The 15,271-nt window shown below is 43.4% G+C and overlaps 1 protein-coding gene across 4 annotated transcripts in view; it reads left to right on the forward strand.

Moving 5' to 3' along the window:
- Positions 1 to 6,542: 6,542 nt before the first annotated feature.
- Positions 6,543 to 15,271, forward strand: part of ZFR (zinc finger RNA binding protein) — a 46,706-nt gene continuing 37,977 nt past the window's right edge. For all 4 annotated transcript variants that reach the window (XR_015707946.1, XM_087773232.1, XM_087773233.1 and 1 more), the window contains exons 1-2: positions 6,543 to 6,627; positions 6,908 to 6,992. Coding sequence is in view for 3 of the 4 variants with exons in the window: in XM_087773232.1 (XP_087629358.1) it covers positions 6,591 to 6,627; positions 6,908 to 6,992 (122 nt within the window). In the remaining variant the exon portion in view is untranslated. The remainder of the gene's footprint in view (positions 6,628 to 6,907; positions 6,993 to 15,271) is intronic.

A 15,271-nucleotide genomic window follows, 5' to 3' on the forward strand; every position in this document is an offset into this window, starting at 1 on the left:
ACTGTCTCTGCTGCTGTTCTAAACACCTATTTTTTAAAAGCCCTCCAAAAAACAAAACAAAAAAAAAAACCTTGAAAATATCACCTGACAGGCTTTCCTACTTCTGTAGCACGTTTACACCAGACAGGGCTGCGTCCTCCGTGCCCTGCCGGTGCGGCCTGGTGCGTGGGGCCTTGACGAGGGGCTGTAGGCTCAGTCCATCTCTGCAAGCACGCAGCAGCCTCTGGGAGAAACCGAAGTGAAGAGGCGAGGTGGGGAGCGGCTCCTCTGCCCCCAGCTTGGTGAAAGGAGAAGGCTTTTAGCAGCCTTGGCTAACTGCAAGAGGCCAAGCACGCTGTCGGAGCACGAGTGGTTTCATGTTGTGTCTTCCAATGCCTGCTTGAGCCTCTCTTTATGACAAGATTTATTAACACTAAAATATTATTGTAGTCAATACAACTTCACACAAAGCGAACACGGCCTGTTACTCTTTGCTTACCGCTGTTTGCAGCAATGGGTCCTGTAGTTGTGCTGTAAGCATGGCAGGATGCCAGTGCTTCAGATACCCGTTATCAGTGTCGGTTAGGCCTCTTCTCATTGTTATTACCTCTAAACCTGTGCTTCAGCTACCATGACAATGCAAGCTTTTCGTAAAAAGTGCAAGAAAACTATCAAAAATAGGAAGTGGACTCTAATCCCAATCCTAGCTTCCAGATAAAGCTACTGTTGGTACAGGTGTAGTGGGGTGGTGGCTGATTGGCCTCTGTAGTTTTAAGAACAAACACTTATTAATAAAGTATCTAAAATCAAAAGTCTTGGGCTTTTTCAAATTCCAAAGATCCCTGTTCATTAACACGGGCCAGAAGGACAAGCATCATGTTTCAAGAGGGGGTAATCACCCAGAGTCAGCATGAGCAGCTGCAAGTCCTAGGCAGTATTTCTAAAAAAATACTTACGGGAGGTGGGCAAAGAGGTTTTTAGAAGGGATCCATGAGGTCTTTACAGCCTTCACCATGAATTGAGGTAAACTGGTATATACTCTCAGTATGAGAGCCAGTTTTTCACTTGTTCACTTTAGTAGCAGGAGAACAGGAAGCTAATAGAAGTGCACTCTTTTAACTAATTCTTAGAAATTGCCTGTTTCATAATGTTACAGTTCTTACTACATGCCTGACCTTTGGAAAATAAAACTATCGTTGTTTATATAGAATCAAAGCACAGTAAACCACCTGCGTGCAAATATAATAATTATCACCACTGCGCAAATATCAGGCTTGTCAAACCATATAATTGTGGAAGATGAAGAGATGATCTTTTAATACTTAATGCTTAACTCCAACAAAAAAAAAAAAAAAGAAAATACCTATTCCACACAAGATAGTCTCCACATGTGGAATATTAATTTGAAAAAACATAGCCATTCTTTTCAAGGTTTTTACTACATTTTCGTATTAGAATAGTAATGGCAGTTCAGGTCTTTCTAATCCCTATCTGCTTGGCTTTCTTATAGGTCAACATTTGGTACTCAAAGAACGCTAAGGTTTTACTAGCATCACATTCAAATCAACGATTCTTTATGCATTTTTAATCAAGTCCTTCAGCTTTAAAATAAATCAAAATGACTAAAAGAAAGAGATTTTTCTGCTGGATCTTAATGAGTTAATTTCTCCCACCTGCAGCATTTCCTCCAAAGCAAGCACCAAGTTAATTTTTACAGCTGAATTCCCAAATAACAGGTCAGTGAGGGGAAAGGAGCGTTTGCTACAACTGCGGATTTCATGTTCTGTTTTTCAGTAATGATAGGTTTCTTTGAGGTTTATTCAGGTCGTTGAGTATAGTGGCTGTTTGAGCTTTCTGGTAAATTACTCTTACTATATTTTATTCTGTTTAAAAAAAAGAAAGAAGATACTAAGAAAAAATGCTGGCTGTGGGAAAGAGGCCTTAATTTTTCCAAGGTAAATTTCTTCTGTTACTTTCTGAGTGAGTCGTCTATCCCCTCCAGGGGTATAGTTCGCTTTCTGAGCTCTTAAAATAAATTTTTGTAATGGGTTTTTTCCTTCATCAGACACTTTCCTTCTGTAGCTGCCTTAAAAGGGCTTAAATTCTTCTAGTAACTGCCTGATTGCCTCATTTCATATCACACATGTCTTTGGCTGAGAAGAATGTTGAAGCATTATCTTTTTCTTTAAAGAGAAATTTTAGCATGCAGATTTCAATGGGAATGCTGAAAAATACAGGCTCATGCTTCTGATCACATAGCAATTACTAACCGCGATTGTTGATTCCTCTCGTTAGAAATAGTAGAACTGGTAGGAAACACATTTTGGGCCAGGCAGAATGAGGGACAGCTCTGTAAAGTTTTAGTATTCAGTACTTATTAGTTTAAAAGGTGGATGAAGAAATCGGCTGAGGAAGAGAAAGTTAGTCTATAATATGGACACTAACTTTATTAAAGTGTCAAGAAAGAAAGAGTAAGGGATACTGCCAGGCAGTGTTTTTGCTTATGTACTGTAACTTGTCTGTTTCTCATGTGCATAGGATGCGTAATTTGAGTTTGCATTAACACTTGCATAATTTTGTATAATGCTTGGGTTTGGGTGGTGGGTTTTTTTACGTTGCAATTTGGTGTTCTAAATGCTGATAACTTCCATTTGTGATTTAATAAATTATTAACACTTCTGTTGTTATGGTCATTGGTCAACGTCTAAACTTTGTTAAAAGGTAACACTTTTTTGCTTTAATCACTTAAAACCTTGGTGAAAACATATGGTCTTTGTCTTTACTGCTTAAAAAAACCCATAATTTCACTTCAAAATAAGAAGGTTGATAAGCTGATGAATGTCTTGTCTCTCTGTAGCTACCTGAAATAATTTCCAGGTGAGAAGATAGCATTGGACTCCTTATACTGATTTTAAGCCTTTTTCTATCTAGGGCTTTTACAAAGAGAGCACTAAGTGTTAAATTACCTTTTCAGGAAATAGAAGCGCAGCCTTTGTTAAGAGTCTGTACTCCACCGTGTAGGAAAGTTTTACTCCTCTGCTACATCTGCCCTGCCCTCTGGTGGTCACACAAAGGCCAGCTGAGAGTCTGGTTTTACATGTAAACTGGAAGGTTACCTCTGAGAAATGTTATCTCCATCTGCTACCAAAAAACAAACAAACAAAAAAAAAACCCAAGCAAACAAACAAACAAAAAAAAAACAACAAAAAAAAGGAAACCCAAAAAGGCCTATGTTTGCTCACTTTTAGTTGTTTACAGAGAAGGTGCAAAAGATTTAGAGTTTTCCCCATTGTGTCTCAACTACAGTTTTGCAGTCCTGTGGTAGCAGCCGTGATGTACATTTTGGACATTAAATAAGTAGGACTGATGACACTGCATGTTATATGGTGCTTTCTTTTCCTCACCATGTACTGGAGATCTCCTTTCATATAGGTGACATGAAGGTCAAAGGTTTGTTTTTCTGAATGCTAGCTTGCTGGTTTTGTCTGTGATATTTTTAGATGCACTGAACTTTGCACAAATAGAGTAGCTGTACTATTTAATCCCAAATTGAAGTTTTGCATTCCAGTGTATATTTTCATTCTGGAAATTCTTGGCTATTCTTCTGTAATCTTACTAGGAACAGAGATGGAGAAGTTTCTTTTTCCTATTTAAAAAAAAATGTTTTGAATGTTTCACTATAGCTTTTCTGCCTTTCTCCCTCTGCCACATGATTTGCACTTTATCACTCCATTTGTTTTCCTTCCAGTTAAGGATACAGAAATCACTAAAGTTCAAAATGCCGTAAAGCATCTAATCTGAATTTATTACTGTTTCATTTTGAAGCAAATTTGATACACATGTCTTACAGAGATGCAATCTTGTTTTATAACCCACTGAGGTTTTTTAAGTATAGACTATGAATCTGATCCTGCGAGCTAGTAGTAACATAAATAGATGTTGTGTAATGGCTCACGAAGTCATCAAGAAGCCTCAGGTTCTTATTAGGAAACTGCTGAGGGAAAGACTTGTATAATACCACTGGGATTTTTTTTCCAAGAAAATGGGAAACCTTTTTTTTTTTTTTGGTCACAGTAAGTGTGACTTCTCATAAAGTATGTTGTAATCTTTTAAAGTGATATATGCACTGAAGATTCAATATGCAAAATTCACTCGGAAAAGTAATCTGAAACTTCTGCTGAAATTGCAGCTGAATCAGGCTGCCAAATGGGAGCTTATGCTCAGACATATGCAGGGCTGAAATCACAAGATATAGGGTGGAATATTTGAATTAGAACTACTAGAAATTACTTGGATGAAAGAAGTTATGAAACCTAAGACAGTAATTTGTACTGTGAATAAGAAAGCTTTTATTTTTCCTCAGCTTGTGGAGCCAAAGCTTGAAAAGAGGGTAAATATTCCAAGTTTACCTCATCAATGAAGACGGAATATGCAATTGCAGGCCTACCCACCTGCAAAATATAGGTTTAATGCTACAGTGTTAAAAGGTGTGTGAATGTCTTTGTGTTTATATAGCTGCTTATATTTTAATGAAATATGTATTGAATACTGTATATTTATCAGTATAGTGGAAGGCTTATAACTGAAAAAACTTGAAAGACAGTGAAACAAAGATAACTTCCATTTCCTTTTTATGCAAGTACTATGATCCAGTGGTCCAATTATGAACAATTTTTATTAAAAATGAGGCGGGGAGAATATAGATATCTCTCATTTATGTATCCTGAGTCCGTTGATGTTCTCATGGCAGAAGTCATGCTCTTCTACAGAAGATTTGTGTAGAATGCTCTTCTAAAGTACTCTTGTAGATAACGTCAGGATTAGGGCTTTTGTTTTATAAGCAATAGTAATTAAGTGTCTTCACCCAATACCTGCTTTCTTCACAGAAAAGCACTTTGAGTGGAAATATACCACACAGGTTGGAAATTCATTCCTTTTCCCATGCAGGTTCCTTTTCCTATTGTGCTTGATTAGGATAAGAAAGAACAAGAGGTACAGTACTATTTAGTTCCTGAAACTAATAATAATGACCAACAAATAATGTTCAGTGAATTGGCAAGGATATTTGGCATCTTAAGGAGCAATACTTCATATGCAGCTGCAATAATGTAAGCTTTAGATGAGAAATTACTCCCTCTTCTCATTTGTTTTATGAAAAAAAAAAAAAATCTTTGCTGAAGTCTTACTGCCTAAGATGACCGCAGGTACTGCAGGGTAAGGGAAACCCGTGCCTTTGTGAGTGCCACGAGAGAGATCCCGAGCATGGGTGTTTTGAGTGGGTGTGGCTTATGGAAAACAAATGCTTCTAAAATGATCACTTTTTAATTAATCCAGAAGTGTTTTATAGGTCCTGATTAGTTTATGAAAAATGCACATCATAGCGCAGACAAAGTACACAATTGAGATGCAAGCGTTTAAGGATTTCAGTTTTGCTTTGTTCAGAGCTTCGAGAAGCATCCACTGCTCCAAGGGAAAGATTGCCTAAAGGTGCAACAGGGGAACAGATGGAAATTCGGTCACTTGAACCGGAGGTTACTGCACTGACTGCAATGTTCTGCCCAACAGCTTTTACAAGCAATCTGATGGACTGCTAGTGCCTAGAAACTGCAAATGGACGGGCCCTGTATGGGCGAGGCTTTACCTCACGCGTACAAGTAGCACATAGGAACTATTGCAGAATTGATTTGCGGAGAGGTCAGCTGCGGTGCTTTGGGGACAGGCCAGACGATGTGCACGTGGCTTTAGGTGGACAACAGTGGCATTGCTCTTCACGTGTGCTGTTGTGGTGGTGCAGCTGGGGGCCCAGGTGAATCTCAAACTGGTTTGAAGTTTAGACAAGTCCGAGGACTTGCTGTGAACTCTGCATGCGTGTGCTAACTGCAGCTGCTGCCTTCTAGCTCCGGGGCCTTGCAAGAGAACTAACTGGGTACCTGCTGCGTGTGCTGGGCTGCAGCTGACCATGTGCTTGTGTGGGAAAGCCGGTAAATACTGCCGTGTGCAGCGTGTGGCAGGGACAAGCACCAGTGTGTGGCAGGGCGGCGGTGACCCCGCTTCACCTGGACTTCTGTTACTGGAGCTCCCTGCTGCCATGCGTCGTGCCTCTGCAGGCAAGAATGAGAAACCGACCTTATCTTTGCCGTACGAGTCCGCGGGCAGGGGCACGGTGTGGCTGCGGGTGCGGAAGAGGGGACAAGCGAGGGAGAACGGGGAGAGGCGGGCGCTAAGCGCAGCGCTCCCCCGACAGCGGCTCCCCGTCGCGCCTGGGCCTGAGGGAGACGGACTACAGCTCCCAAGAGCCTTTGCACATCCCGCGCATGCGCACAGGAGGACGCGGCGGCTCCGTCGCGGCGGCGGCGGCCAGCGCGTTTCCCTGCGGTGGGGGGGCAGGGGGCGTGGCCACCGGCCGGACTACAACTCCCAGCGGCCCCTCGCACATCCCGCGCGTGCGCACGGCGTCGGCCCGTCCGCACTCCGCCGTTGTCGCCGTAGGTGGGTGGGTGGGGGGAAGGGAGCGAGCGCGGCGGTGAGGAGGAGGAGGAGGAGGAGGAGGAGGAGGGAGGGGGGGTGAGAGTTGAGAGTTCAGCCGCCGCGGTCGCTGCCAGCTCGGACTCATGATTCCCATATGCCCGGTAGTTTCGTTCACCTATGGTGAGTAACGGCGTTCGGTGTGTATGTGTGTCCGTGCGCGCGGAGGGGGAGGGGATGCGGCCCGCGCGCGGGGCGGCGGAGCGGGGCGGGGGGAGTCCCTGCGGCGCCGTGTCTGACCTGGCGCTCGCGCGCTCTTTCTGTCCCTTGTCTATCTGTCCCCTTCTCTTCCTTCCCCCCCTCCTCCTCTGCCTCCTCCTCCCCCCCTCCTCCTGCCGGGCCTCCTGTCATGGCCCCGACCGCCGCCGCCGCTGCCGCCGCCTCTTGGTTATCGTCGCCGCAGTGCCCAGCCGGCTGGGAGAAGATGCCAAAATGGCCACCGGCAACTACTTTGGATTCACCCATAGCGGGGCTGCTGCCCAGTACAGGTAACTACCGCGACCCCTCCCTGCCCTGCCCCGCCCCTCCCTCTGTCCAGGCCCGCAGCCCCCTCTCCCCGCCTCGCCGCCGGTCCCGGGTCCCCGGTCGGGATCTCCCCGCCCCCTCGGGCTCGGCAGTGCTCCCACCCCGGGCGGGGGCTTCTTCTGCATCCCGCTCCTCCGGGGTGGTTGTGCCCGGGACCCTCCTGCTCGCCTGCCCTGCCTGCGGGTGTGTTTTCTTATCCTGCTGGTAAGGGCCTCCCTGTATCCCCAGCGGTGTGAGGGTGGGGAGGTGGAGCTGGGCACCACGGGCGAGGAGGATCAGCGGCAGCATCAGGTCCCAAGGCCCTTAAATTAAAATGGCCACTTGCAGTCAACACCACCAGTGAGTTACCATCAGCCACCCCTGGGCCCCTCTCCTCCTTCAGCTTCAGGGAAGATGGGGCTTGCTCCCCAAGTCTTTGCTCCCACTTATGTCAGTGTGGGAGGGCAGAATCCTTTTTAACATAGGTTAGAACCCAACCTATGAGAGGCTGGATGGATAAGGGTATAGCTGAAGCACCAGAAAATACATCGGACTGCATTCCATTGAAGCAATGTTATAATTAATGTCTCTAAGATAAAGTAGAGAAGGTAGTTTTACGGCCAAGCACCTTTTAAAAAGATTTCCTACTTTGATATCTGAGACCAGGAGCAGATCTTCTAGTGGAGCTCATGAGCCGGTAACTGTACCTCTTACATCTTGTATAGACACACTGCCATAAGTCTTTGTATCTTCGTAGTTTTTGTGCATCCAAATTGTGTATCAGAGTGTTAAAAAGTAATTGTTAGCATGTATTATCTCACATTTTCTGAAACCAGATTACTTAATTTGGCAAAAACCAGATACAGTCAGGAACATCTTCACATTTTTGGCTTGTATTGGAATAGCACCTTAAAGTCCATGTTTGAAGGTACGTTACTCGTTTCATAAATCTGTCATAAAGACCTTCCTTGACTCCTAAGTCTTGGTTAATGGGGAAGAACAGAATGAAGGAAGTATATGAGAGTTTATTAACAAACGAATGCAGATGTGTGCTACTGTTAACTAGCTAATAAGAACTGGATACCTTACATAGTTTCAGGAATATACAGTTTTATTGAGGTCTTGGAATGACTCCCAATCAATTCCTTCTATCTATTTTTTCTTGGAAATGGACATAAAGTACATTAAATTTCATTTACTCCAATGTTTAATAGTTAAAGGAGAGGAGTAAACTTAGCTTGTCTTCTTTTAAGATTAGGTGCTCACAGTATGTTTATGTTTTACTTGACAGTTATAGTGAAATTTGAAACTGAGTTGTCATGGGGCATGAAGGAATTTCTAAATAGTATTTTCTTTTTTTTCTTTTTTGTAAGTAAACAAATTATCTTTAATAATAAACTGAGATCCATATGTCTGCAGTTGTTAAGTGGACATGAATTTTTAAAATTATTATTCTTTTTATTGTGGAGCTGAGGTGGTCTCTAGACTCCTGAACCTGAACAACTCGTTTGAAATTTCCCTTTGAATTGCAATATGAAAACATAATTGGAGTAACATTCAAGTTCAAAACTTGTTTTCATAGTTAATCCTCAATGTATTCTTGAGAAAATGGAAAAAACGATCAAAAGAAGCTTTTCTTTTGCTATCACAAGTGCAAGATACTATTTCCTTTGCTATCAGTAAAAGACTCTACATCCTATAAATGGTTTGTATATTTACCACGTCTGAAAGTGGGGAGATACAGCAATCAGTGTTGAAGCAGACCTTTCATAAGAGTGAATTCAATATTTTGAGCAGAAAACACAGGAGTCACTTAAAATGTCTAAAAGGGAGCTTACCTTCATGAAGTGGACTTGGCAGGTCCTTAGGAGCTTGTTTACAGAGTGCTATAAAATGTATATTCCACTCCAGTATGTTTGAGAAAGAGACGGTGGTGTGGTGATGGCAGAGGAAGATAGTAAAAGATTTAGTACTGCAACAGGTCCTCTAAGATTGTTACGAGTATTTGAAGTAACAGTTTACAAAATAATGAAATTTTTGCATTCTTAGAAACCAGGATAATAGGTAAACAAATGGATGTTTGTCTGCATAATTAGTACATAGGTAAGCCTCATAAATCTACCAAAAAAATGTTTCTAGCCACAGGACTAATCCATGGATTTTAAGAGTTGCTCAAAACAGCAAGTTGTTTTAGGAGGTCACATCAGACATTTGAAACTGAAGACCTTAGTTCTTTGATACATGCCATTTAGAAGTCCTAGTGCTGTAGTTTTTATAGCAAGTAACATAAATTTTCATAATAAACACATTACTGGTCACATTTTTGCAGTTCTCCCTTGACAAAATGGCTGTAAAAAATTCTGATGTATGGGGAGAACTTCAGGCTGCAACTGTAAAGGAGTCTCAGTCACTGATCCCTAATGATAATATATAGAATCCTGTTGATTTCAGCACTTGGTTCAGCTAAGTGCAAAAAATCTGTGCAGTTCTTTTTAGGATAAAGACCTTTCTTGGAATATCTCCAAGTATGAAACTGTTAAATCTTCAGCTGGAGACATGCATTAAAAAAACCCCCAAACTTTGCATCAGAAAGAAGAGAGTCTAAATACTTTCTGATCAATTTCAAAGAATAGAATAGAAAATTTTCAGTTGGAAGGGACCTACAATGGTCATCTACTCCAACTGCCTGATCAATTCAGGGCTGACCAAAAGTTAAAGCATGTTATTAAGGGCACTGTCCAAATGCCTCTTAAACACTGACAGGCTTGGAGCATGGACCACCTCTCTAGGAAGCCTGTTCCAGGGTTTGACCACCCTCTCCATAAAGAAACGCTTCCTAATGTCCAGTCGAAACCTCCCCTGGTGCAGCTTTGAACCATTCCCACGTGTCCGGTCACTGGATGCCAGGGAGGAGAGCTCAGCACCTCCCTCTGCCCTTCCCCTCCTCAGGAACCTGCAGAGAGCAATGAGGTCGCCCCTCGGCCTCCTTTTCTCCAAACCAGACAAGCCCAGAGCCCTCAGCCGCTCCTCACAGGACATGCCCTCCAGCCCTTGCACCAGCTTTGTTGCCCTCCTCTGGAGGCATTCAAGGATCTTCACATCCTTCGTAAATGGTGGGGCCCAGAGCTGTGCCCAGTGCTGAAGGTGAGGCCGCACCAACGCTGAATACAGCGGGACGATCCCCTCTTTTGACCGGCCGGCCGTGCTGTGCTTGGTGCACCCCAGATGCGGTTTGCCCTCTGGGCTGCCAGGGCACACTGCTGACTCACAGTGAGCCTGCTGCCCACCAGCACCCCCAGATCCCTTTCTGCAGCGCTGCTCTCCAGCCACTCCCCTCCCAGTTTATACTTGTGCTGGCATCACTCCTTCCCAGGTGCAGAATCTGGCATTTGTTCTTGTTAAATTTCATCCCATTAATCATTGCTCAATGCTCCAGTCTACCTGGATCCCTCTGCAAGGCCTCCTGTCCCTCAAGAGAGTCAACAGCACCTCCCAGTTTGGTACCATCAGCAAACTTGCTAATGGTGCGTTTAGCTCCTGCATCCAGATGATTGATAAATGCACTGAACAGAATTGGCCCTAGAATTAAGCCCTGAGGAGCATTGCTGGTGACTGGTTGCCAACCAGATGTAGCCCCATTCACTACAACCCTTTGAGCCCTGCACTTCAGCCGGTTCTTTGCCCAGCACACTGTGAACCCACTCATCCCACAGCTGGACAACTTGTCCAGAAGGATGCTGTGAGGGACAGTATCAAATGCCTTCCTAAAACCTGGAGAAACTACATCCACCACCTTCCCTTCATCCACTAGGCAGGTGACCTTATCACACAAGGATATCAAATTAGTTAGACAAGACTTTCTCTTTGTGAACCCATGTTGACTCTGCCTGATGATTGCATTGTTCTTTAAATGCCTTTCAGTAGCACCCAGTGCTCTTCATAATTTTTCCAGGAACTGAGGTTAGACTGACAGGTCTGTCAGTGAGGTCTTGCCTCATGCCTTTCTTGTAAATTGGAGTAACGTTGGCTAGCTTCCAGTCAGGAGGGACCTCCTCAGACTCCCAAGACCTTCAGTAGGTAATCAAGAGGGGTCCTGCTGTAACATCCACTAGCTCCTTCCATGCTCTGGGATGAATCCCATCAGGCCGCATGGACTTATGAACATTCAACCGCTGCGACCGGTCCTTTCCAATTTCAGCATCCACATATGGAAAGTCATGGCAGTCGTGGTCCTCCCACTCAGAGGACTCAAAGGAGGAAATCTGCTGTACTAAGTGATATTTAAAAGGTACTTGTAAGAAAGGTTTTCTGTATTTAATTCTAGACTTGTTGGAGACCTGTATAAACCCTGCTGGAACTCCAGTTTCTCAAAATGATAATATTCTAATTTGCATTAATAGTAGTGAAGGGACAACATATTAGAACCATTGGGTTCAAGGAAATAGCTGCTTTAAATCAACAACTGGAAAATTGGCATAGAAATCACTGTGTCTTCCTGTGATTCAAGTTTACGGGTGGCCATGGTGGATCATTTAAATAGTCTCATCCTTCACAGAAAGGATAAATTAAAATTTGTCCAAGGAATATAGTCTTTAAATTAAATACTGATATTTGAAGCAGTTATAAAGGCCAGATTAGTAGCTGTTCAGGTGTTAGATCTTGGATTTGGGAAATTCAGAAGTAGCGTGTGCAGGAGTTGATAACGAATTTACTCCTGTAACAGTGTAAGTAGAATAGTTCCCTGAATTGGCTAGATAAGAAAGGAAATAGATGTCTGTCTTTATTAGTTCATAAACAGTAGTTTTCATAAACCACATTTGAAATCTTAACTCGTTTCATATTTAATCAAAGGCAGCGAAAGAACTAAGTGCCCTTTAAAGTTGTAAATAATGGATTAGAAGCATTCTTGTTCCCTTCAGTGTTGTCACTGCATAAAACTTCCTGCTGCCCCGCTTATTCAAAATACTTTGTGTGTACTACCCAGTAATAATATCATGACATAATGAGAGAAGCATTAGATTATGCGAATACCAATACAGGAAATTTCTCTGAGTATTGCAATACCTTTACAATTTGTGCTTTCTGCTAGTGGTGGTATTAAGGCCTAAGGTTATAAACCTGCATGCAATGCAAACTTCATCTGTTACGTATTTAAGTAACTGTATTAAAATGTGGAATTTGGTGATACTAGTCCTCCTTTCTGTGTCTGTGCTCTGTAGGTCACCTGAACCACTGTGTGTCTACTCAGTTTGAAACAAACAACCTAATATTGGCTTGTCTTTCATGTGTAAAGAATATTAGCATTCTTGATTCGGTGCTGGAGAGGGGCATAGTTATGCTTGTATTCTAAAGCCGGCTGATTGAAATGTGGGGGTGCTGGTGGAGAGATAGGAGCATTGAGAAATGTTTGGACAGAGGACTGTGCAAATGTGGTAGTCTCATTTAATTAACCTTGCGTTAAGATTTTGGTTTCTATTAAGAAGATAAAGAATCTTTAAGTGTCTGAGTTTCATCTTAGTGATATTCATACCGTGTCCCTGCTCTAATGAGACAGGGCACAGACGGGGGATTCCTGGGTAGTTAGGAGTGATTTGTTAACTTTGAATTGCCTTCAAGTAGCATGAATATTACCAAGTGTGGCAAGCCTTCACAGATAAAGGCAATTTTAGCAGTTCAGGTCCAGAGCAGACCACAGTGCCTGTGAGTTTAGGTTAAGTTGCAGTCTTCTAGGCAGCCATATGGAAGTGGACTCTTGCAGTTATAGCTGGTTTGTAATTTGAGTGCAGTGCACCATGTTACAGGGTGTTTGAGGCTGGTGCAGAACAGCAAAGGAAGGTGAAATGCTTGGATGGATATGTTGGCTGTTGAGAATTGTTTAGAGGTAGAGTGTTTTTTTCACATTTGCTAGTACTTCTAATTAACTTTACTTTTGTCTTCAGTGTCTGCCCCAGTTATCTCTTCTTCAACTAGATATTGGTTTCAAAAGTATTCAGTCTTCCAGAGACATTAGGGCTGTAATTCACACAGGCCTACTAGCCCAAGCTTAAAGTATCACTAAACATAATTCAGACTTGTACTGGTAGACAACAGCCAGATAAGGACAATACTGAGTAGGACTTCGGCTTCTTCTGAAGTTAAAGTGTACTACTAGACTTAAGCTTGTGTTAAGAAAAACATTTATTCGTCTTACAGTATTGTGTAATATGCACCCCATTCTAAAATGCATGGGGAATGCAAGTAATCATAGTTTTATCATAGGATGAAGGTACCTGTATCACAGCAGAAAAACTCCAAATGCTTGCTTCCTGCAAATTTTATGCCCATGGTATGTTGAGTTGCATCACATCTTAAAGCATGTGCATTTTTCGCAAAAGAGACTTCACAGAATATGATAGAGCTGCGTGGTGCTGATTCTCTTTTGTTCAACCAATGTTAGTCTTAAGTGCTATCCTAAACATGCTCTTTTACTTTACTTAATCTACACAAGAAGCCTCCAGTAAGCTACTGCTGTTTATAAAAAGATTTTGATAGGCTTATTTTCAAATCAGTGATGTCCCACTCTCAAAGGAGATATGCCAACATTAGAAAGTCAATAAGGGGTTCTGGGTTTGTTAACATGGGCTGTATGCCAGTATTGCAGTTGACTAATGATGGGAAGGCAGAGGAGGTGGTGGTAATTGGGGAGGAAAGTTGCCTCACTAATCGGAGGAGCCTTTGTCATTTTTAGGAGGGAAGTCTGCCAACTAGCTGAAATTTGCAGCAGGCTCATGTCTTAGGAACCAAATACTTGGGGTAGCTTTTCTGTTAATGGTGTAGTTACGTCCTTTGTAGTTGTAACCTCAAAATGGATTGATGGTTGTAGGCTTAACTCTGGGGTGTTAAATTACGTGTAAAATTCTGTCTGCTACTAAAATGTAACAGTGGTAGGTTAAACTGAAGTTGCATTACTGGTACTAGAAAAGCAAAGTCGGAGCTTAAAGGCAGGAAATGTTTTAAGAATTGAATACAGTTTTCCATACTAGTGAAGTTTCTTTCCTTTTCTAGAGAACTTGCCAACTTTAGCATTTTTTCTGTTTAACATCTTCATTAATGATCTGGATGATGGGGCAGAGCGTACCCTCAGCAAGTTTGCTCACAACACAAAACCGGGAGGAGTGGCTGACATGCCAGAGAGTTGTGCTGCCATCCAGAGGAACCTCAACAGGCTGGAGAAATGGGCTGACAGGAATCTCACGAAGTTCAGCAAGGGGAAGTGCAAAGTTCTGCACCCAGGGAGGAACAACCCCATGCACCAATACATGCTGAGGGCCACCCAGCTGGAAAGCAGCTTGGCAGAAAAGGACCTGGGGGTCCTGGTGGGCACCAAGTTGAACATGAGCCAGCAGCGTGCCCTTGCAGCAGAGGCGGCGAATGGCATCCTGGGCTGCATCAGACAAAGTACTGGCAGCAGGCTGAGGGAGGTGACCCTTCCCATCTAGCTCAGCACTGGTGAGGCCACACCTCGAGTGCTGTGGCCAGTTCAAGAGAGACACGGACATACTGGAGAGAGTCCAACAAAGGGCCGCAAAGATGGTGAAGGGATGGGAGCATCTCTCCTATGAGGACAGGCTGAGAGCTGGGACTGTCTAGCCTAGAGAAGAGAACGCCGAGGGGGGATCTTCTTAACGTATATAAATACATAAAGGAAGGGTGCAAAGAGGACAGAGGCAGGCTTTTCTCAGTGGTGCCCAGTGCCAGGACCAGAGGCAATGAGCACAAACGGAAACACAGGAGGTTCCCTCTGAACACCAGGAAACACTTTTTTACTGTGAGGGTGACTGAGCCCTGGCACAGATTGCTCAGGGAAGTTGTGGAGTCTCCATCCCTGGAGATACTCCAAAGCTGTCTGGACATGGTCCTGGGTGACTGGCTGTAGGTGGCCCTGCTTGAGTGGGAGTGGATCCCTAGGCGACCTCCAGAGGTCCCTTCCAACATCAACCATTCTGTGATTCTGTGATTTTGACAGGGAGAATGTTAGTAGTTGGTACTTTTTCTGGCAGACGTAACATCTCAAGCTCAGTTCTTTTTGTCTTGCATGTTATCATTGTGAACATGGCTGTTGGCTAGACTGGAATAAAATCGATGTTTCGATAATGAAGAAAGCAGTGTAGGCAATGTGCTCTCCGTTGTGTGCAACTGCATAAAGGGCGGTAGATACAGAGCATATGTTGCATCACTGTTACAGACACTTAGAGTTGTGTTTTGATGTACAGTGAGGAAAACA

The sequence above is a fragment of the Nipponia nippon genome, unplaced genomic scaffold, assembly GCF_047370975.1.
Source record: "Nipponia nippon isolate SJK-2023a ecotype South Korea unplaced genomic scaffold, ASM4737097v1 scaffold_39, whole genome shotgun sequence".
In the NCBI taxonomy this organism is placed as follows: domain Eukaryota; kingdom Metazoa; phylum Chordata; class Aves; order Pelecaniformes; family Threskiornithidae; genus Nipponia; species Nipponia nippon.